The sequence below is a fragment of the Mustelus asterias genome, chromosome 29 (assembly GCF_964213995.1).
Source record: "Mustelus asterias chromosome 29, sMusAst1.hap1.1, whole genome shotgun sequence".
NCBI classification, from domain to species: domain Eukaryota; kingdom Metazoa; phylum Chordata; class Chondrichthyes; order Carcharhiniformes; family Triakidae; genus Mustelus; species Mustelus asterias.
The window spans coordinates 1,885,238-1,908,330 of record NC_135829.1 but is presented as its reverse complement, the minus strand read 5'-3'; the positions used below and the strand labels follow the sequence as shown (position 1 = coordinate 1,908,330).

Below are 23,093 nucleotides of genomic sequence, written 5' to 3'. Positions count from 1 at the left end.
CCTATGTTTCTGCTCTTTTGCTTAAAAGGGACCTTGCTGTCAATAGATGCTGCACTTCTGTGCAAGAATTTCAATGCTTCTTTATTCTTGATCATCTCTTTGCTTTGCAAGAAAATCCCCTGACAGAAAGTTTCTTAATGCCACATCCCAGAGTTTGACGCCTTGGCACTTTTGGAGCCAGTTCCCCATTAAGTTGCCCACATTTAGTTTTTGCAAAAAAATATTTTTTCATAAAGTTTCTAAGAGAACATTGGAAAACATTACAAAATGGTCATTGCAGAAAGTGCAATGGTATTTATATCTTCTACAAAGATCAGATTGCACTCTTGAGGTGCTTCAGTATAATTGTGATCCATGTAATAGTCACTGATTACATTCAATATGAGTCATAAACTCAAGGGGGGTCTGTTCAATTTCCAGCCCTTTAGTGCATTACGGCTGAAAGGCCTTATACAGTGATTTTTCTCCACTATGTCTCTGCAGCTGCTGCCCCAAGCTTTTCAAGTCTCATCTTCCACAGAGTTTAAAGATACATATGTCTGTTTAGTGGAATGATACAGATTGGACTGACTCAGCATGTAGTCCTGGGCTTTGGATGTGCCATTTTAAGGAGCAAAGCCAGTTTACTGCACTAGAGGTGTGTGCAACGCTTAAACAGCAGTGGCCATTATAGACGGGACCCCATAATCAATCCCACTGTGATCAACATAAGAACATAAAAACTGGGAGCCGGAGTGGGCCATCTGGCCCCTCGAACCTGCTCTGCCATTCAATAAGATCACGGTTGATCTTTTCGTGGACTCAGCTCCACTTACCCACCTGCTCACCATAACCCTTAATTCCTTTACTGTTCAAGAATCTATCCATCCTTGCCTTAAAAACATTCAATGAGGTAGCCTCAACTGTTTCACTGGGCAGGGAATTCCACAGATTCACAACCCTTTGGGTGAAGAAGTTCCTCCTCAGTCCTAAATCTGCTCTGCCTTATTTTGGGACCATGCCCCCTAGTTCTAGTTTTCCTTGCCAGTGGAAACAACTTCCCTGCTTCTATCTTATCTCTTACCTTCATAATCTTATATGTTTCTATAAGATCTCCCCTCATTCTTCTGAATTCCAATGAGTATAGCCCCAGTCTACTCAGTCTCTCCTCATAAGCCAACCCTCTCAACCCCGGAATCAACCTAGTGAATATTCTCTGCACCCCCTCCAGTGCCAGTATATCCTTTCTCAAGTAAGGAGACCAAAACTGTACACAGTACTCCAGGTGTGGCCTCACCAGCACCTTATACAGCTGCAACATAACCTCGCTGTTTTTAAACTCCATCCCTCTAGCAATGAAGGACATAATTCCATTTGCCTTCTTAATTACCTGCTGCACCTGCAAACCAACTCCTTGTGATTCTTGCACAACCATAGAACCATAGAAACCCTACAGCACAGAAAGAGGCCATTCGGCCCATCGAGTCTGCACCGACCACAATCCCACCCGGGCCCCACCCCCACATCCCTACATATTTACCCACTAATCCCTCTAACCTAAACATCCCAGGACACTAAGGGCAATTTTTTTTAACATGGCCAATCAACCTAACCCGCACATCTTTGGACTGTGGGAGGAAACCGGAGCACCCGGAGGAAACCCACGCAGACACGAGGAGAATGTGCAAACTCCACACAGACAGTGACCCGAGCCGGGAATCGAACCCAGGTCCCTGGAGCTGTGAAGCAGCAGTGCTGACCACTGTGCTACCGTGCCACCCAGGTCCCTCTGCACAGCATACGACTGACAGAGGAAGAACAGGGTACTTGCATATTTGAGCTTAACACTCAGGAGTTTGTGGGCCTCACAGCAATGACTAAACACAAACATTTCTGTGAAATAAACATTATTGCATTCTACATATGAATCCATCATCCGGTGGAACATTTATTACACACCAGCTTAACTTGTATATACAAAAAATGGAAAGTTTAAAGGTGAAAGGAATTAAGCAAATGGGTTCGGGAACAGCAGATGGACAGAACGTGAAGTTAGCTAGATAGCCTTGGATTTTGGTCTGCTTATTTTGGGGGGGGTGGGAAAATTCTTTTTCAAGAGATTAAATTGCTTTGGATCGGATCCATGATAGACCATGTTATATACGACTGGGGAATAAACAGGCTGAACAATGACAGTTCTCATTTCCTTTGGTCATGCGGGCAATCCTGAAAAGTCCTGTACCCAGAATTTCTTCATGGTTTCTCCTGCCGTGTCACTGGTGCGAGCTTCGTCTGCGTGTGTAAATGGAGATTCTGCTGAATATCCGCCAAGGTGCGGGAGAAGGCCCGAGCAATGTCTTGGGGCTAGACTAGCTTTATGTACTTCTACAAAACCAACTTTAAACTTCAATCCGGAAATACCCAAGTCAGGAAATTTATTTGTGGCTGAGTGCACTGCTATTTTCCTGCTCTAAATCAGTCTGAAGCGTAGACTCCCACATAAGTTCACAGGGCCATTCTGAAATGTACATGAATTAAACCCAGAATACAAAGTTAGCACAGCAGACTGGGATACAAGTGGCGCTCACATGGCTCAGTTATGCGGCAGGAAAGCAAGGTACGTCTACATGCTGAAAATACTAACCAAGGACTTCTGCTCAGGGCGGCACGGTGGCACAATGGTTAGCACTGCTACCTCACAGTGCCAGGGACTTAGGTTCGATTACGGCCTTGGGTGACTGTGTGGAGTTTGCACGTTCTCCCCGCGTCTGCGTGGGTTTCCTCCGGGTGCTCCGGATTCATCCCACAGTCCAAAGACGTGTTGGTTAGGGTGCATTGGCCACGCTAAATTCTCCCTCAATGTCCCCGAACAGACGCCGGAGTGTGGCGACTAGAGGAATTTCACAGTAACTTCATTGCAGTATTAATGTCAGCCTGCTTGTGATACTAATAAATAAACCTAAACTTAATCCAATGATGATAATTATTTTGAGAAATATTCTACTCAACGTGAAAAAGTATTCACTAAATGAACTGAGTGTGGTTATCATGGCTGTATTTAGAATGAGTTTAAATACAGATTATCCCACATAATACTGTACCTGCAATGCTCCAGCATACAATTCCATCAGTAAGTAGTCACTGTGACCTGAAGCCAGAAAAAGAAGCCCATTTTGTCTACTGGTCAGGAACTTCATGGAGAGCCTGCTGGAGATAAAAGCCCCAAGCTCCCTCACCTCCATGTAACTGTCTCCAAAGAATGACACTGCAACAAACAATAAAATGTCAGTCTAAAGGAGCACAAAAGAAAGGAGCACAAAATACATACATTTTCTTCTCGCTAATCCCCCTCTTCCTATGTCTGAACAAGTTGACTCCCGGCTGGGGTACAATTCAGTGAGTACAGCTTGTTCTCTTCCCAATTTCTCTTCCCATCCAAAGATGTGCTGGTTAGGTGGATTGGCCATGCTAAATTGCCCCCAGTGTCAGGGGGATTAGCAGGGTAAATATGAGGGGTTACAGGAATAGGGCCTGGGTGAGTCAGTGCTGGCTTGATGGGCCGAATGGCCTCCTTCTGCACTGTAGGGATTCTATGATTTTAGTAGTAATTATTCTTATTTAAATCTAAGAGAACTTTTCAACGACTGGAGATATCACAGCAGAACCCAATTCTCTTCTTGCTTGCTAGCCACACAGTCTCCCTTCCAGCAAAGACTGCTGGATATCACGCGTGGCTGATTTTCCACTCCTTAGACCATTGATGCCAAGTTCAATTGTTGCACCTCCACTATGACCCTGATCAGTGATCTCTGTATAGGTTGGAGATCAAACTTGGATATTTGCAAACAATAGTATTTAAGTAACACCATGGAAGAATATATTTGCTGCATCACAACAGTGGCCACATTTCAGAAAGGCCCTCATTGGCCGTAATGCGCTTTGGAATGTCTCAAAGTTGCGAAAGGCGCGAGAGAAATACAAGTTCTCCCTCTTTCTCTCCTACGCGGAAGAGAGAAAATTAACAAGAGGGCCTGAGGTGGAGGAAAAACACTTCATCACACTGTAAGCAAGTTTGAGGAAAAAAGAATACACGTGAGAATACCAACGGTTGGGTAGAGGTGAATAAGTGTAAGTAAGATACATTGTGGGTGGCTGGGGAGAGGAAGAAAGAGGGTGTGTGCACTCTTTTTCCAGAATATCTATAATCTAAGTTGCTAAAAAGGCTCTATTCTTTTGCACGGAAAAAATCTCGGTGACTTGGCTGCAGTCTGCTATTCATCAGTTTGAGCAGAGCAGGAGCAATGTGAGAATACAAGTGCTGTTTTATGATGGGCCCAATAGAATGACTCACCATTTCCTGAATAACTAGTTTCCCCCCAGATTATTTGTTTCTCTGACAGAACGTCTAAAAGACTGAAATAGGTTGTTGGGCAATGGTGCCATTAAAATGTGATCCAACATTATCACAAAGCCTTGCTTGAGGATAGTGGGCACTCCCGCCCTGACTAACCCAGCCGTTCTGTGCTTTGTAGCGAGCGATTATGATTTACTCAAAGGAGCTCTGCTTGCAGCTGTAGCACCAATCCACTGAGAGACTTTGCAGAGCAGGCATGCTTTCAAAAGCAAATGTACATCAAAGAATAACCACAAACAGTGTCCTTTTCAAATACTACAGGGCATTTTTTCAGATGTACATTCAGTTCTAGGGTGAGCGTTTGACATTTCAGCTGCTTAAATAGAATCTGCAGCTTTCAATGTATTTTGTCCTTGCGCTGTATTCAACAATGACAGGAACGTCAATACATGGCATCAATAACATCTATCACTTTTTATGACATTGCTGTTTCACTTGGTACTAATGTTAGTCTGGCCCCAATTCCCCGAATGTGCTTTCCTTTTTGACCTGGCTGATGTACCATGATGTTGGGCACCTTTTCATGTGCCTTCATCAAATTGCCATTCTTCAGACATTCTCAAGGGTGGCACAGTGGTTAGCACTGCTGGCTCGGAGCGCCAGTGATCCGAGTTCGATTCTGGCCCCAGGTGACTGTTTGTGTGGAGTTTGCACGTTCTCCTCGTGTCTGCGTGGGTTTCCTCTGGGTGCTCCAGTTTCAGAGAATCCCGAGAATCCCTAAATACCGAGGTTAGAATCATAGAATCCCTACAGTGCAGAAGGAGGCCATTTGGCTCATCGAGTCTGCACCGACCACAATCCCACCCAGGCCCTATTCCCATAACCCCACATATTTACCCTGCTAACCTCCCTGACACGAGGGTTCATTTAGCATGGCCAATCAACCTTACCCACACATCTTTGGACTGTGGGAGCAAACGGGAGCACTTGGAGGAAACCCACGCAGACACAGGGAGAATGTGCAAACTCCACACAGACAGTAACCCGAGGCCGGAATTGAACTGGGTCCCTGGTGCTGTGAGGCAGCAGTGCTAACCATTGTGCCACCGTGTCGTTTCCTCCCACACTTCAGAGATGTGCTGGTTAGGTTGATTGGCCATGCTAAATTGCCCCTTAGTGTCAGGGGGATTAGCAGGGTAAATATGTAGGGTTACAGAGATAGGGTCTAGTTGGGATTGTTGCCGATGCAGGCTCAATGCACCAAATGGCCTTCTTCTGCATTGTAGGGATTCTATGATTCTAACCTTGGTATTTAGATTTGGTAAGCTATTTCACCACGAAGATTATCCCAGTCGTCGCCTACATAATGCCCAAAATGCACACTTTCCAGCAGGGCTCATTGAACAGTATTGGGGAATGAACCCAGGTTAATTTTTTCTCAGTTAACAAGCACCAAGGCCTTGAACAGCGCTGACCACAAAATCCAGGCCAACATAATGCCTTTGTCTTTTGCATTCTTTTGTTCAGGATTGTGACTCTGGTGTTGATGGAAAGAAGAACACCTGAAGGCTTCTGGAATATGCCATCTTTCTAGGTTATTCAGAGCCAGCCTATACTTTGTTAGTGCTGTGCAAGGTAGCAGGCTCCTGTGGCCTCTCTGAAAGTGGCTGCCAATTCAGTGTCGGGTCAGCTGAATAGGACAAAGATTGAGTATTGGTCCATACCCAGCAGGGGTGAACGGAGACTGCACAAATCCAATTCACAAAGCATCCGTATAGATTTTCAACCCATCAGTCTGAATCACATTTGAACCCAGATGTGAAAAATGTATTGCTAACACAACATGCTAATCGTTCTCTCTCTCCTCTCACAAATCTTCTTAAATTAACCCACCCACTCAAACTCTCCATGACCTGTTGCCAATATCAATATTTCCACAACTTACATCTGTCTCCATTAAGAGGCGGCAAAGTCTTTTTTTATATTCAGTGTATTATTTCAAAGTGGAATTTTAACATGTTCTGCAATTGTTTAATTGATTATTGACCTTCTTCTATTGAATTTCTGAGGGAACATATTATTTTCCAATTGTTTTGCTTTTGGACTCATTTGTGGTTAGTTGCGACATTGTCCTATAATCTTGATATTTAACAGCTTATAGTTATACATTCTTCTTCTTTAAACTAGCTCACATTGCTTGACAAGAGCAACAGGTGCTGACTAGAAATTAAGGAAGTTCGGGAGATTGAGTTGGGAGATTTCTTGGATGCCGTTTCAGGCGGGGATAATGGTGACAAGGCCGTGAGAACGGCAGTTCCCGGGGACCAGCCATCCTCATTCAAAAAACGACCACCGATAGTGGCATGGAGGGCGACAGACAGGAAGAGCAGACTGGAATAACAAAGGGTACAGTCTCATGTCTGTAGCTAGAGGATGCAACCCAAAAGGGTGGGGCAAGGCTGTGAAGGAAAACAGAACATGCTGGAAAATCTCAGCAAGTCTGACAGCATCTGTGGAGAGAGAATAGAGCCAACGTTTCGAGTCTGGAAGACCCTTCATCAGAGTCCGAAACTTTGGCTCTATTCTTTCTCCACAGATGCTGTCAGACGTGCTGAGATTTTCTCAGCATTTTCTGTTTTTGTTTCAGATTCCAGCATCCGCAGTATTTTGCTTTTCATAGAATCATAGAATGCCTACAGTGCAGAAGAAGGCCATTCAGCCCATCGAGTCTGCACCAACCACAATTCCACCCGGGTCTTATTCCCTTAACCCTACATATTTACCCTGCTAATTCCCCTGACACTAAGGGTCAATTTAGCATGGCCAATCCACCTAACCCGCACATCGCTGGACTATGGGAGGAAACCGGAGCACCCAGAGGAAACCCACACAGGCATGGGGAGAATGTGCAGACTCCACACAGACAGTAACCAAAGCCGGGAATCGAACCCGGGTCCCTGGTGCTGTGAGGCAGCAGTGCTAACCACTGTGCCACCGTGCCATGCTGAGGCTGTGAAGGGTTTTGCAAACAAGAGGACCTTTGAAAGAAAATAGGTAAATTAGAGATTAGGGTTAGGTAAATCTTCGAACCAATCAATACTTCTGGTGAAACTTATTTGTTGAACAGAGATTGGAGACTGAAGTTCAGATCTTCTTGGTCTCTTTACGCAGTGCAGTCCTGGTGTATTTAGCTCAGCTTCGAGATATATACACCAGACCACAAAAACTGGGAGAGACATGCTGATGCTCTGAAATCTGTCTACGAGCTCCAGTCTACAGTAGAGTACTCCAATCATCAAAACCACTAATAGTAATACTAAAGGAATGCATTCAAATATTCATTTATCTACTACGTAGTAATGTCAGCAGCAGAGAGAGAAACCACTGGAGAAGGAATTTTTAATATGACATCTTATAACATCAAACATATTTATTAGTTTTGAAGTACGATAGCCATGTGTAAGCCTCTCGTGACAGTCAATTCCTTCTTAAGTTCGCATATTCAGAGTCAAATGCTGCACAGTGTTAATGAGGATTTAATGCAAGCACTGGATGGATATGTGGCAAGCAGTAGTTTTGGTGACAGCCCAAAAACTATTAGACCTATTGGAAAAAATGCAGCCAAAGAGGAATTGAACAAAATATGTTGAAGAAACACGAAGAATATCAGCCAACCTTAACTCTGAAACAAGACAACTTTGATTGTCAGTGCGCACATTCCACCAGAGCTTAGTCACTATCCGTATGTGGCACAGAAGCTGCAAATTAAATATGTGCTCACTAGAATATTTAATCCCAAACACACAAAGCAACCTCCCATCCCAGATGTCTTTGAAAGTACACGTATCCCTCAATGTGCTGGTGAACTGCACAGAGAACGATCACTTGCTAATACACCAAAGGGTTTTTCTATTGTCTGTAGAACTGTATCGCAGGAAGAGTTAGCACTTTTAGCAGAGACGAGGCAAACAGGGAGAAAGGTAATACAATTGGAACTTCACCGAGGGGCCGGTATTCAAAGATAAACAACTGCAAAGCTCATCTCTCCGATCCTATTAATTAATACATTAATAAAACAACATTGTGAATCTAATTCAGTCTTACGCTTCAGCCCAGCGACTGTACCTCATGGAATATGCTCATCCTCTGAATCACTTTGAAAATTGGCAGATAACCGTGCAAATCTGCTCTTGATTATTAATGTTTCCTGCTGAAAGGCTGCATCCAGCAGGATTCAAATCACCATCAAAAATGTTTCAGGGGACATATTTGATAAATTTATATTTATTTATATATAAATTTAGATGGAGAATAGGGATGGGCAATAAATGCTGGCCAGCCAGCGATGCCCATGCCCCATGAATGAATAACAAAAAAAAAGAGTAATTTATTTGCCATTATAAAATCTGTTAATAAATGCTCTGCCTCTGAGTAACGGAAAGTTCATTTTAAATGCAATCATGCTGATTTGCCAGGGCCAGTCATTTCCTTGCAGAATAGCTGTCAGGTTTAAGGAGTGCAACAGAACACTTCTAACATGGTTCCCAACCACTGTGCCTTTGCAAAGAAGGTCTGGAGACAGATTCATTGAGGTTCATCCCGTGCGGCTCCATGATGCAGGACTCTGTGCTCTACAGGCTGTTCCCAGGGACACTCACCGGGACAATCATCAGCTGTTGCCAGAGGGTCATCAGCTTGGTGGAAGATGCTCTTTGGTCTACCTGAAACTTTTTGGTCTTCCAGTGCGACGAACTGTCCCCAACCGAGTGTTGCAAACTGGCACATTCCAAAGCCCAGCACCACATGCTGAGAGACGCACTAAAGCTCGGGTCAGTTGCCACAGAGGCGCAATGGGGAAGGTCGCTGTCTAGGTTCACCAGGTTCCGCACGCATGAGGACAGCCTCAACCGGGATGTTGGGTTCATGTCACACTATGTGTAACCCCCACGACTTGCCTGGGCTTGCAAAATCCTTCCAACTGTCCTGGCTTAAGACAATTCACACCTCTTTAACCTATGATTATCCCTCTCTCCACTTGCACTGTACCTGTAAAGACTTGATTACTTGAAAAGACTTGCATTCCAACCATTCTCTTGCAATTGTGTCTCTGTCTATATATGCTGTGTTTGTGATGCCCACCTCTCCACTCACCTGATGAAGGAGCAGCGCTCCGAAAGCTCATGGTTCCAAATAAACGTGTTGGACTTTAACCTGGTGTTGTGAGACTTCTTACCATGCCCACCCCAGTCCAACACCGGCATCCCCACATCAGAAGTTCACCAAGGGGAAAGGAATTGTGTCAGATCCCTCGAGCCATATGACTCACATTGAATGCATGTGGTTAATATTACATGTATCACAACTGTATGGAAGCACCTCAGACTGCAACCTGATCCATGTCGAAAACATGGACATGTCATTGAGTGTCTTTAAGACAGAGATAGGTAGGTTCTTGATTAATAAGGGGATCAGGGGTTATGGGGAAAAGGCAGGAGAATGGGGATGAGAAAAATATCAGCCATGATTGAATGGCGGAGCAGACTCGATGGGCCGAGTGGCCTAATTCTGCTCCTATGTCTTATGGAATGTTATTGCAATCTCTGTGATGGCCATTTTGAAATGTTCTTCCAGATATTTTACAAATAAAAATGAAAAAAAAATGGTCCCCAACTACTGTTACTTTCCCTTAATAGCTGCCTGCATAATTCTGAATGTGGGAAGTTAGGTTCTCATTCACCCCAAGGGAACGCTCCTCCAACTTTAGAATGACCAAATACCTCCCCCTCTTCAATTCCCAGACTGATAAAATTACTCTTTAAATCCATCTGTTTGGATAGAAAGTTGCTGACCCAAATGGGGTTCACAGGAAATCCGAACAACAAAGTGAATCTGCATTTTAAACATCCTGTCTGTAAATGATTCATTTTTAAAAATCTCTGTTAATTGAGTAATGAAGAGGTATCCTATACAGAACTGACACCGTGCTCAAGTCTCTGGCTTCCGATTTACAGAATGAAATGCACGACTCGCAAATTTTTTAAAAATTAGCTTTTAGGTACCGAGGAGAACTGAAGTACTTGGTCAAATATACAGAGGAATTGAGGAAATCCTTGGTATAGGAAGCAAATTATCTGGGTGGAACTAAACTGGACTAGTCATACAAATACTGTGGCTACAAGAGCTGGTCAGAGGCTGGGAATTCTGCATGAATGACTCAGCGTCTGCCTCCCCAAAGCCTATCCACCATCTACAAAGCACAAGTCAGGAGTATGATGGAATACTCTTCCCTTGCCTGGATGAGTGGAGCTCCAACAACACTCAAGAAGCTTGACAGCATCCAGGACAAAGCAACTCACTTAACTGGCACCACATCTACAAACATCCAGTCCCTCCACCACTGACACACAGTAGCAGCAGTGTGTACCATCTACAAGATGTACTGCAGGAACTCACCAGCACTCCTTAGGCAGCACTTCCCAAACCACGACCACTACCATCTAAAAGAGCAAGGTCAGCAGATACATGGGAACACCACCACCTGCAAGTTCCCTCCAAGCCACACACCATCCAGACTTGGAAATATATTGCCATTCCTTCGCCGTCATTGGGTCAAATCCTGGAACTCCCACCCTAACAGTACTGTGGGTGCATTTACACCATATGGACTGCAGCGGTTCAAGAGAACAGCTCATCAACACCTTCTCAAGGGGCAATTAGGGATGGGCAATAAATGCTGGCCTAGCCAGCGACGCCCACATCCCATAAATGAATGAAAAAAAAGTATTAGTTATTCATCTAGCTTAATGTGTGTTTTTTCCTTCAAGTTAATATTTGTGTTTTCAAATTGAATGGCAGGTAATTTTTTTCATACTATTAATACTTCTAATCACCAATGGAAAACGATTAAAAAATGTTAGATATATTTATTTCAAGCATAAAGCTGAAATCTAGCCCTGGAGGAACCTCACACATTTGGGGCCTCTCATGGAATAGATTTGCTTTTGCATGATATATTTAAAGCTGGATTTTTGTGACAAATTTCCAATTTTGTCAGATACTGCACACAAGGAATCTTTTCTCCCGCCAGTAAGGCTACTAACAGTCACTACTGGAAAGCTGGACTAATTAGTAACAGATCCAGGGAAAGTGTCCATAATGCCATCCTCGTGCTTATTTTACAGGGGCTGGAGTCTCTGAAGAGTAAAGGCCTGCTGACACAGATGGTTACAATAAAGAAAAGACAGGAAGCAGTGAAGAAAGTACAGTTATTCTGAAGGGTGGAGAACCTCTTAACCACTCAGCTACTCAACACAGTCTGCTATCTCCTTGCTGTGTTTATTGCAGAGCACTGGGTAAATGAAAGCTCAGTGACGCACTACCAGAAGGACGTGGAGGCATTGGAGAGAGTGCAGAGAAGGTTTACCAGGATGTTGCCTGGTATGGAGGGTCTTAGCTATGAGGAGAGATTGGGTAGACTGGGGTTGTTCTCCTTGGAAAGACGGAGAATGAGGGGAGATCTAATAGAGGTATACAAGATTATGAAGGGTATAGATAGGGTGAACAGTGGGAAGCTTTTTCCGAGGTCGGAGGTGACGATCACGAGGGGTCACGGGCTCAAGCTGAGAGGGGCGAAGTATAACTCAGACATCAGAGGGACGTTTTTTACACAGAGGGTGGTGGGGGCCTGGAATGCGCTGCCAAGTAGGGTGGTGGAGGCAGGCACGCTGACATCGTTTAAGACTTACCTGGATAGTCACATGAGCAGCCTGGGAATGGAGGGATACAAACGATTGGTCTAGTTGGACCAAGGAGCGGCACAGGCTTGGAGGGCCGAAGGGCCTGTTTCCTGTGCTGTATTGTTCTTTGTACTGTTCTTATTTGTTAAAAATAAAAATTAATTTAAAAAGAAAGCCTACAGCTTCCTTAAAAAGATTTTAGTCACCTTTTGAGAGCGATTTGCTGCCCACTTTTTGTTCTGTTCTGTCCGAATAAAGTTTTTGTGTGGGCAGGTTGGAGATGGGTTGGGGGCCTGGTTCGTGATTTAGACCATTTTTACCGTCTCTCCTATATCCCCAACTAACCCATTTGGAAGTTAAAACTCTCTCAATGATGCATATACTCAGTCTCTCACATTCACCGATGAACGCACTCATAATCACTGACACTCACTCACAGGCTGTCACAGTCATTGATCAATGTACCCTGTCTCAGTGCCACTTAAGCACAGAAATAGTCTCACATATTAACATTCCCACTCATCTGACACAATCAGATTCACAGACTAATTTATGGTTAATCGCAGTCAAAGGCAGGCACCAAGTTTTTGCCCTGAATTCGATTGTCAATTAGTGGCAGTGACATATGGTACTCATCTGTTAGCGAAAGACACTGATGTACTGTAATGACAGGGAGACAATCCCAGTGTTTCTGATGGAATTCCACAGACAATCCCAATCTATATCCCATGCAATTACACAGGCTGGCAACCCCAGCATATTTGGTGTAATGTGAGCTCTGAAGGCCTTTATTTGTGGAAAGTTTATTCTTTCCCATGTATTTTTAGCTGTGGATAGCGAACTGAGGAATATTCTGGTCGGGTGGCTGTGACATCGACTAAAACAACTTTGGCCTTTCATTAAAAGTTGGAAAGGATGACTAACAGATAATTTGCTTTCCATGAGTTTAGTCAAACAGGATTTGGTTTCATAATGTATGCCTAAAATACATTTCTGCCAAAAGATGTAAAGAAAGAAAACTCCAAGGAAAACTGGGCTTGGTCACTGGCACACGGAAAGGTCAGGATAATAAATACTGTTCATTTCCAATTCATGCTAAAAAATGTTGCTCTGTTTCCCTTAAAGCATAAATTGATTCTTATTCTGTTTCTCCGAAGGTGGATTTATGATTTATTTTATAGTAATATTGTTTCTAATTTACAATGCGTTCAGTCACGATATTTGAGCCAGTTCCAGATTGGAACTGGATTCAAGTCCCAGAAGGTGTGTATATTAACCATTGAATCATTTAATTCTATTGCACCCTTCTACTGGAGTTACTTTACACAGTTTATATTCCTAACATGGAATATGTTAGACGATGGAAGGACTGGGTGATTGACTCTCCCTTTGTCTCTGGGATCCATGTCCAGTTCCAGCCCAGTTAGCTGGCATGAAAATCTTCCTTGCCTTTTGACTGTAAACTTCCCAGCTGAGTTTGTGTCATCTCAGTTCAGTTCCTACTGGACTTGAAACCGCTACACAAAACGACAATTTCAAAAAGACCGACACTGGGAAACAGAAAAATGTCACATGGATCCAGTGGTTGGTGCCCCTCCGAGGTGTTTGGGGTTTGAAATGCCATCATTTTACAACATACCCTACCTGGCTTGCCATAGCCATGTGTCCTCCTGTCATGAGGGAATTTCTGGGGACAGGTATAATACAACCATTTCAATCAAGACGCTACGCTAGAGGGTATATCGTCTTTGAGCTGGTAACGTGGTGTGAGAACTGGAGCTGTAACTCAGTTTTGGAAAGCTGGAGGAGAAGCTATGAAAAGAGGAACACTGAAATGTTCTAACCTGCTAAAAGCTGAAGAAAAACAAACACAGACAAAAGGAAAAGCGAACAAAAAGCAAAGGCTACAAGTAAAATACTGGGCAAGACAAAAATGGTTGTAAGCGTTCCACTCCCAGCTCCTGTTGAAATGAAAGGCAACGTGTGACAGACCGGAGGTTTTTCCACTGGCAGTGGCAAAGTTTCAAGACTGCAAAAGATTTAGTTAACAAGCTGGTGACAACAACTAGTGACTACAAACTAGTGCCGAAGTACTGTGACATCAATGATGAAGTCAACGTCCGGTGTTATGCTGTCCTAGGAGCAGCCATAATGCAGCAGCCCTAATGCAGCAACCCTGATGCAGCAACCCTGATGCAGCAACCCTGATGCAGCAACCCTGATGCAGTGACCCTAATGCAGTGACCCTAATTTAGCGACCCTGATGCAGCAGCCCTAATGCAGCAACCCTGATGCAGCAACCCTGATGCAGTGACCCTAATGCAGCAACCCTAGTGCAGCGACCCTGATGCAGCAGCGCTAATGCAGCAACCCTGATGCAGCAACCCTGATGCAGTGACCCTGATGCAGCAACCCTGATGCAGTGACCCTAATGCAGCAACCCTAGTGCAGCGACCCTGATGCAGCAGCGCTAATGCAGCGACCCTGATGCAGCAGCCCTAATGCAGACCCTAATGCAGCAGCCCTGATGCAGCGACCCTGATGCAGCAACATTAATGCAGCAGCCCTAACGCAGTAGCGCTAATGCAGCGACCCTAGTGCAGCAGCCCTAATGCAGTGGCCCTGATGCAGCGGCCCTGATGCAGCGGCCCTGATGCAGCAGCCCTAATGCAGTAACCCTAGTGCAGCAGTCCTAGTGCAGCAAGGCCAACCTGTAGCATTTGCATCCAGGGCAATAATGCAAGCTGAACAACACTACATTCCTATCAAGAAAGAGTGCTTGGCTATTCATCATAGAATCCCTACAGTGCAGAAGGAGGCCATTCGGCCCATCGAGTCTGCACTGACAAGAATCCCACTCGGGCCCTATCCCCGTAACCCCATGTATTTACCCTGCTAGTCCCCCTGACGCAAAGGGGCAATTTAGCACGGCCAATCCACCTAACCCGCACATCTTTGGACTGTGGGAGGAAACCGGAGCACCCGGAGGAAACCCACACAGACACGGGGAGAATGTGCAGACTCCACACAGACAGTGACCCGAGGCCGGAATTGAACTCGGGTCCCTGGCGCTGTGAGGCAGCAGTGCTAACCACTGTGCCTTGTGGGCATTTTCATCGGTACCTGCTTGGGAGAGTCAGAGTAACAGTCGAGTCTGACCACAAGCCACTTCAAAGCATTTTTCTCAAACCACTACTATCTGTTCCAAAGTGTCTGCCAAAATGTTACTTTCTTTGCAGTGATATTATCTGGATGGGACATACAGGGAAGGGATGTATATCGTTGCCATGGTATCAAGGGTGGCGCTCCCCATGAGGAACTTTGAGGGGGCTACAAGAGAATGTGAAATCTTCCAGATTCAACATGAAGCAGCAGTTCATCAGACTCTGAAGTCATGAACCCAGGAGAGGCACTGGATGGAATTTGGGGCGTGGTGGCACAGTGGTTAGCACTGCTGCCTCACAGCGGCAGGGACCCGGGTTTGATTCCCGGCTTGGGTCACTGTCTGTGCGGAGTCTGCACGTTCTCCCCGTGTCTGCGTGGGTTTCCTCCGGGTGCTCCGGTTTCCTCCCACACTCCAGAAGACGTGCTGGTTAGGGTGCATTGGCCGTGCTAAATTCTCCCTCAGTGTTACCCGAACAGGGCCGGAGTGTGGCAATTAGGGGATTTTCAGAGTAACTTCATTGCAGTGTTAATGTAAGCCTTACTTGTAGTAACTAATAAATAAACTTTGCTTTTACTTTAATTTACAGCCCCTTCCGTCAGCAGGATTTTCCTGTCCTGCCAAAGTCAATGGATTTTTGAGCCCCAGCCCCCGCCGCTTCATGACCTACTATTCCACCCATTGAATCAAAATAAAATACTGCCCAACAAGATGCAAATCTCCAAGTGCTGCAAGAAGTATTGATGGAAGGATGACCTGATATCATCAAGGACACACCAGTGGTCACAAGAGTGTGTTGGACATACCGAGGTGAATTGACAGCCCAAGTTCGCATCTAGTACCAAGGAAATAGAGTGATCATCCCTGAGGAGATGACATGAGGGGTGCTGAAATGCATCCATGCAAACCGCCAAGGAACTGAATCGATTCTGAGGAAGGTGAGTGAAGTGCTCTTCTGGTCAAACCCGAGCAATGAAATTAAAAACCACGTCGGCAAGTGCGGTGTGAGTAACCAATACCAAGCTACACAAGTCAGAGAGCTGTTGATGACACATGACATTCAAGACTGACCATGGATGAAACTGGAAGTAGACCTCTTCACTATAGCAGGAACTAATTACCTTGTCACAATAGACGACTACTCTGACTACTGGGAGGCAGACCAACTGACTTCAACAAAGACAGGAGAGATAGTAGAATGCTTGAAAGTTCACAGGTAGCACAGCAACTAGTGCCATGGGAACTAGACTCCCTGGAGAAGGAACAACATCCAGATGAACAGCTAATTTCAACACACAAGTATACCGTGAAGAGATCTGAATGCTTGAACAACTAGATTTACAATGCAGTTGCAGAAACTAATGAGAATAATGAACAGTTTGTTATGGAAGAGAACAGTTGTGGTGTGGTGGATAACTTGGGCAATTCACAGGTACACAGGATAGTGCATGGCAGGTTATCGGTTGTTCATCACGGAAAAGAGGATGTTTGGGTTTTAAAATGCAATCGTTACGACACATCCTCCCCGACTTGCCATAGTCATGTGACCTCTGCCATGAAGGAATGTCTGGGGCAGCCATGATTCAAACAGTAAAGACACTACACAGGTAACATGAAGAAGGAGCCGGGACACATTGTAGAAGCAGAAGGAGAATTATATTTCTCACATTATACAGGTATTGTACATGTCAGGTACTACAACAGAAATAACATGCAGCCCTGCTTTTAAAAGGTTATGCCCACAATGCAGCTGGTCAAACCCCACAGAGAGCTTATTCCACCAACCCCTGCCAGAATCTCTACTGTGTAACATCATATCTACTGATCAGTTAGCAAAATAGTCTGCCACGTTGCTGCAGATAACAACATACCTCATGTTATGCATTGTAACCCAATGCATCTCTGTGTCATATGATTACGCGGTGACATCGTCAGACGCATTTGGGAGATTTCCCCCCTCTTCCATCCTGGACTGCAAGCGCCACATATCAAATAAAGTTCCACTAACTGGTTAAGTAACCACTATGTGGCAACCTTTTCATTCATTTATCTTTGTTGTTAAAGTGAGCTGACCACTTTAATATACAACACCTCAGAATTGAATATGTGTTGAAAGGGTGGAATTTGTGTTTTCACTTGGTGCAGGAGTGCAGTTTGTTGTGGAACTGCCGGAATAGCTAATTTTGTCAGCTTGATAATTGTGCGTGCTTTTCACGGTGATGTTCTTCCATGTCAGGGCATTACAATTCAGACAGAACCTTGAACAGCACCTTCTAAACCCGCGACGTCTACCACCGAGAAGAAGCAGATGCCTGGGGAACACCTCCACCTGCAAGTCCCCCTCCAAGTCACAGACCACCCTCACTTGGAAATATATTGCTGTTCCTTCACTGTCGCTGGGTCAAAATTCTGGAACATTCTTCCTAACAGCACTGTGAGTATTCCTACACCACATGGACTGCTGCAGTTGAAGAAGGCGGCTCACCTTCTCAAGGGCAATCAGGGATGGGTAATAAATGCTGGCTTAACCAGCGATGCCCACATTCCATGAATGAGTTTAAAAAAGAAGAGTTGAAAGAGAAGCAAAAGCCATATATAAAGATTGTATACTATTATGTATTGACTACTGGGGTCTATGGTACCAGTACATATTAAATAAGCTTCAGGGCATAAGGATATGATTGAGGCTGACATTTCAGTGCAACATAGAAAGGAAAAAAAGGCTTGAATTTAAAATATATCTTTCACATCCTCAGGACATCCCAAAGCACTTAACCAAAGTACTTTTTGAAGCGTAGTCACTGTTGCAATGTAGGAAACATGATAACTAATTTGTGCAGAGAAAGCTCCAACAAAGAGTAATCTACGACTAGATAATCTATTTCTCTTCATGGTTGATTGAGAGATACACGTTGGTTGCTGAATAAATAGTGGCCAGATAAAGTTAGGGGTGATAACTTTCAGATGAGACATTAAGCTGTTTGTTCTGGTGGTTGAAGAGACAAGAGCCATAATTTTACCGGCACGCCCGCCCCGATTCCGCATTCTCTGTTGGCCTCGGACGGGATCATACGAACCTCGGGCCAACGTGCCGGTAAAATTCCGCCCAAGAAGTTCCATAGCAACAGAATACTGGAAGGAGAGCAGAAGGTTTCTCCTGAGCAACATTCCTCCCTCAACTAAAATATTGGATATCTGGTCATTCATTCCACTTGTTGCTCGTGGGAATTGCCGGTCAATTGATTGTGAGAATGTTGACAGTGTCGCAGCAAACTGCACTCCTGCACCAAGCGCAGAGACACATTTCAAGACATGTGGTGTACTGTTATCTCCAGTAAAGCAGCTTTGAGATGTCCTAAAGTCAGAAGTTATCCCTTTTAGTTTTATCGAAGCTGCACATTTACAATAGATTCAAGGAGAGTAAAAAAACAATAGGTTGAGATATCATCTAAGAGCTATGAGCTATTCATCAACGGCGAGATGTGTTTGGAACAAACTGCACACTGTATTTTATCCTTTAAGGTATAAAGCTTAATATTGCTTGCTATTGTTTATCCTTTCTGTCTCTCGTTGGCAAGGTTATAAATGATGGTTGAAAGGCTCCCAAATTCTAGTTGCTAGTCTTGTGAATACTTTATTTTAGCAGAAGTGATTGATTCCACAAGTCTCTTTTCATGCTAAGTTCCTAAGCCCATGTTTTAGTCTTGATTCCCTTCTTTGAAACAATGCACGTGACATCTGGTGGAATGTACGGGTTAGTAAACATAGGGTGTGGACAGATTGGCCTCAACTGTCAACCAGTCTGCCAGTGCTCACTTTATTCGCTGACATGAAGAAAGCATTCAGTGTTCAGCAGCCAGTGAAATGTATCCCAATTAAATATATCACCTTCAGGAGAGATGGTAAAAGAAACATTTACTATAATATGAATGATTGCATTTTAAATAAAGAATCACTATGGTGCAGAAGAAGGCCATTCGGCCCACCAGGTCCAGAGTAGCTTACCCAGGCCCACTCCCTGCCTTACCCCCGCAACCCCACGCATTTAAAAGTTAAAGTTTATTTATTAGTCACAAGTCAGGCTTACATTAACACTGCAATGAAGTTACTGTGAAAATCCCCTCGTCGCCACATTCCGGCACCTGTTCGGGTACACTGAGGGAGAATTTAGCATGGCCAATCTACCTAACCTGCACGTGGAGTGCAAACTCCACACAGACAGTGACCCAAGCCGGGAATCGAACCCGGGTCCCTGGTGGTGAAGCAGCAGTGCTAACACTGTGCCACCGTGCTGCCCCATATCAATGCAATTCTTCTACTTAACTAATACCCTTAACCTGGACATCTTGGGACACTAAGGGGCAATTTACCATGGCCAATCCACCTAACCTGCACATCTTTGGACTGTGGGAGGAAACTGGAGCATCCGGAGGAAACCCACGCAGACACGGGGAGAACGTGCAGATTCCACACAGACAAGTCACCCATAGATGGAATCAAACCTTGGTCCCTGGCGCTGTGAGGCAGCAATGCTAATCACTGAACCACCGTGCCGCCCCGCCCCATATCAATGCAATTCTTCTACAGGGGAGATGCAATGTTTATTTTATGGACTCTAATTGGGAAAAAAACGATTGAATAGATGCTGACAGTGCAAGTCAGCAGCCTGTTTTTAATGAAAATAAAAACCAGGAGAATGTAAAATGGGTTGCTGACTCGCTATCAAGTGCTTTACAGTAATGTAAAAGTCAACATCAACCCCCATGAGTGCTGAATCCGAACAAGAGAAAAATACCCAACGCTGCATTGGGAGGTCTTATGGTGCAGTGGACAGCATCCCTGCAAACGTCACTAGCTTTCGGAGCACTGCTCCTTCGTCAGGTGAGTGGGAGATCCCACTCACCTGACGAAGGAGCAGCACTCCGAAAGCTAGTGGCATTTGCTACCAAATAAACCTGTTGGACTTTAACCTGGTGTTGTTAGGCCCCTTACTGTGTTTACCCCAGTCCGACGCCGGCATCTCCACTTCAAGTCCCACCCCAGGACACGATGGCCAGTAAAGGTGTTCACACTGTGGCCAAGCCTGCAAACCCATCCAACACGCACCAATGGCTGGCGGCAAGAACCTCAGAAATTCCTGGTCAGTCAGGAAGAAAATTGGAGCTCCACGCTACATATAAAAATGCATGTTGCTCCAGCAACTCAGATTCCCCGATGATTTGTTACACACCACCACCATCTAATACTGCACGATAAACCACAAGTGACAATGAGTGATTTCCTGCTCTTTTCTCCTATTGCAACACTCAATCCCTTACCGAATGATCCCAACTGCCTATGTCTCACTCACATACATCTTCTCTTTCTGCAAGTGAAGACAGAAAGAGTCACATTCATCAGCGTTCAATTATAACTCAATCCAGAACAAGGCAAAAAGGTTCTAATTTCGAACTGAGCTGCTCACTCAATCTCACAAATGCAGACCAAGTTCCTGCCGTAAGGAAAACAGCCACAAAAAGGAAATGGGCTTCACACAGTTTAAAACAGAATGAAAAGAGTATTATTGAGAGTGGAGAAGGTCAGTGTTTAAGAAGCTGAACCATAGCTGTACCACACCCAGTGGTCATGAAAAGCTTTCACAGAATGGTCACAAAGAGTTAACATTCAACACAATTAGGGACAGACAAAGCCAAAGTATATGTTAGGGATATGCAGCCAATCTGGCAGAGCAAGATTCAAACTGAAGGCAGAACTCTAAATTCAGAAATGTTGATATTTGACTTGAGTTGAAAGAAAATTGCCAGCGCTTGCCATTTTATACATTACAGAAGACAATCGCTTACATCTCCTGGCCAGGGGAAGTGGTAAGCAAATGTTAATCCAACATCCAGTGCTACGGCTATGAAGGTCTGACAACATCCTAGGGCTGGGGAGAAAAATCTTCTCTTTTTGTGAGTTTCCAGGTTCCTAATGCTCGAAGGATTGCATGGAGTGAGAATCTGAATTCTGCCAGTTTCTTCAACAGATCATTTATAATCCTAATTCTTATGCTTGCTATAGAAACATAGAAAACTACAGCACAAAACAGGCCCTTCGGCCCCACAAATAGAAACTATTAATCTCCTGAAGAAAGATTTGGCAAAGATTATCACTGCTGCTCCTTCTCCAGAGACAAATATAGTGAGACTCACTAATCAAGAACAAGAACAAAGAACAAAGAACAATACAGCACAGGAACAGGCCCTTCGGCCCTCCAAGCCCGCGCCGCTCCCCGGTCCAGGATTGAATCCTGAATCCAGGATCCCCGCCCAATTTTCCAGCCTATCTACATACCAATATCCTATCCACCGAGCTGTCCCTCACAGCTACGATGCTTTGTTCATCACAACTATTAACTCACCCCCACCCCCCCATTCCAGACCATGTGATCTCCAGGGAGAGGCGAAAACCCAGAGTGAAAATCCTATATTATTAATTCTCAACTTGGCAGTACCATGGGTCCTGTAGCTGAGGAACCATCACATTCTACTCCGTTCAGATGGTCAATCAAATGTGGTCCATGTTACGTTTAACCTCTAGATTTGGAGAATTTAATCACTGGACCCTTCTCATTGTAAACTCAAATTGAACTAATTTCTCTCCTGTCACCTGCAGTAGCCAATCCGTCAAGAAACCCATTGCTAGAAATTCCCATCCAGCCAGTGGAGATCTCTCACAAGCAGAGTTCTCCTTTAGTGCTTTTAAAAGTTAATTTGAGAAACTATCGGAGCTCAGAACATGTTGTTCCAGACATTTTGCCAGAACTCCAATGCCAAACTCATGTGGTATCAATCTCTTTTGTATTAGAGGCAGTATAAAACTAAGTTAATCTCACCAGCATTGCAGATGTTTGCAAATTACACATGGGAGGAAGATTACAGTTAGGAGAATTTGCGTATCTCACAAGAGACGTGACTCAATCCAGTAATATGATGTGAGTTAAACTTGAGGTATACTGTTCCTAAAACATGCTTAACAGCACATTGAGTGGGATCATGTTCAATTAATGGATAAAAAGTGTCTCATGTTCTCAATCTGTTCTAACTAAAAAATATTTTTATTGAGAATTTTCAACTTTATATTAAGTGTGATACACAATTTGCTGCGATTCAGCACAGTACAAAACAGTCATCGTTTCCAGAGGACGGCACAGTGGTTAGCACTGCTGCCTCACAGCATCAGGGACCCGAGTTCAATTCTGGCCTCGGGTCACTGTCTGTGTGGGGTTTGCACGTTCTCCCCGTGTCTGCATGGGTTTCCTCCGGGTGCTCCAGTTTCCTCCCACACCCCAAAGATGTGCGGGTCAGGTTGATTGGCCGTGCTAAATTGCCCCTAGTGTTAGGGGATTAGCAGGGTAAATATGTGGGGTTACGGGAGTAGGGCCAGGGTGGGATTGTGATCAGTGCAGACTTGATGGACTGAATGGCCTCCTTCTGCACTGTAGGGATTATATTCTATGACATGGAGAAGACCAGCAAAGATCAATACAAATAATTCAAAGACTAAGATATCATAATCCTGCCATTGGGGTCAGCGTTTCCTCCTGTACAGATATTGAAAGGATAACAGAAGAAGTATGTGGGGAATCAAGACAACAGGATAAGGCCACGGAAACATGGCACTATGGGGCACCGTCTTCCACAGACCGACAAAATAGAAAGAAAGTCTCTCAGAACAAGGCTCATTGGAAGGCACCATCGAGACGAGGGAAAGCCCCAAATGCGGCTCACCCTCTACACAAAGGGGAAAGCGCATACTAAGAAGATACCCCTCACAAACAAGTAACCAGACAGCTCTCAACTCTGCTTATCCTGGGGCAGTA

The 23,093-nt window shown here is 44.5% G+C and overlaps 1 protein-coding gene across 2 annotated transcripts in view; it reads right to left on the bottom strand.

Moving 5' to 3' along the window:
* The window catches only part of LOC144480474 (chondroitin sulfate proteoglycan 4-like), an 81,331-nt gene that overhangs the window by 43,906 nt on the left and 14,332 nt on the right, over positions 1 to 23,093 (bottom strand). Inside the window, exons 1-2 of one of the 2 annotated variants that reach the window (XM_078199941.1) lie at positions 8,438 to 8,474; positions 3,081 to 3,244 (exon numbers count right to left, since the gene is read on the bottom strand). In XM_078199941.1, the coding sequence (XP_078056067.1) occupies positions 3,081 to 3,221 (141 nt within the window). In that variant the 5' untranslated portion in view covers positions 3,222 to 3,244; positions 8,438 to 8,474. Of the gene's footprint in view, positions 1 to 3,080; positions 3,245 to 8,437; positions 8,475 to 23,093 lie in introns of those variants that run through there. The other variant, XM_078199940.1, reaches the window with a different exon arrangement.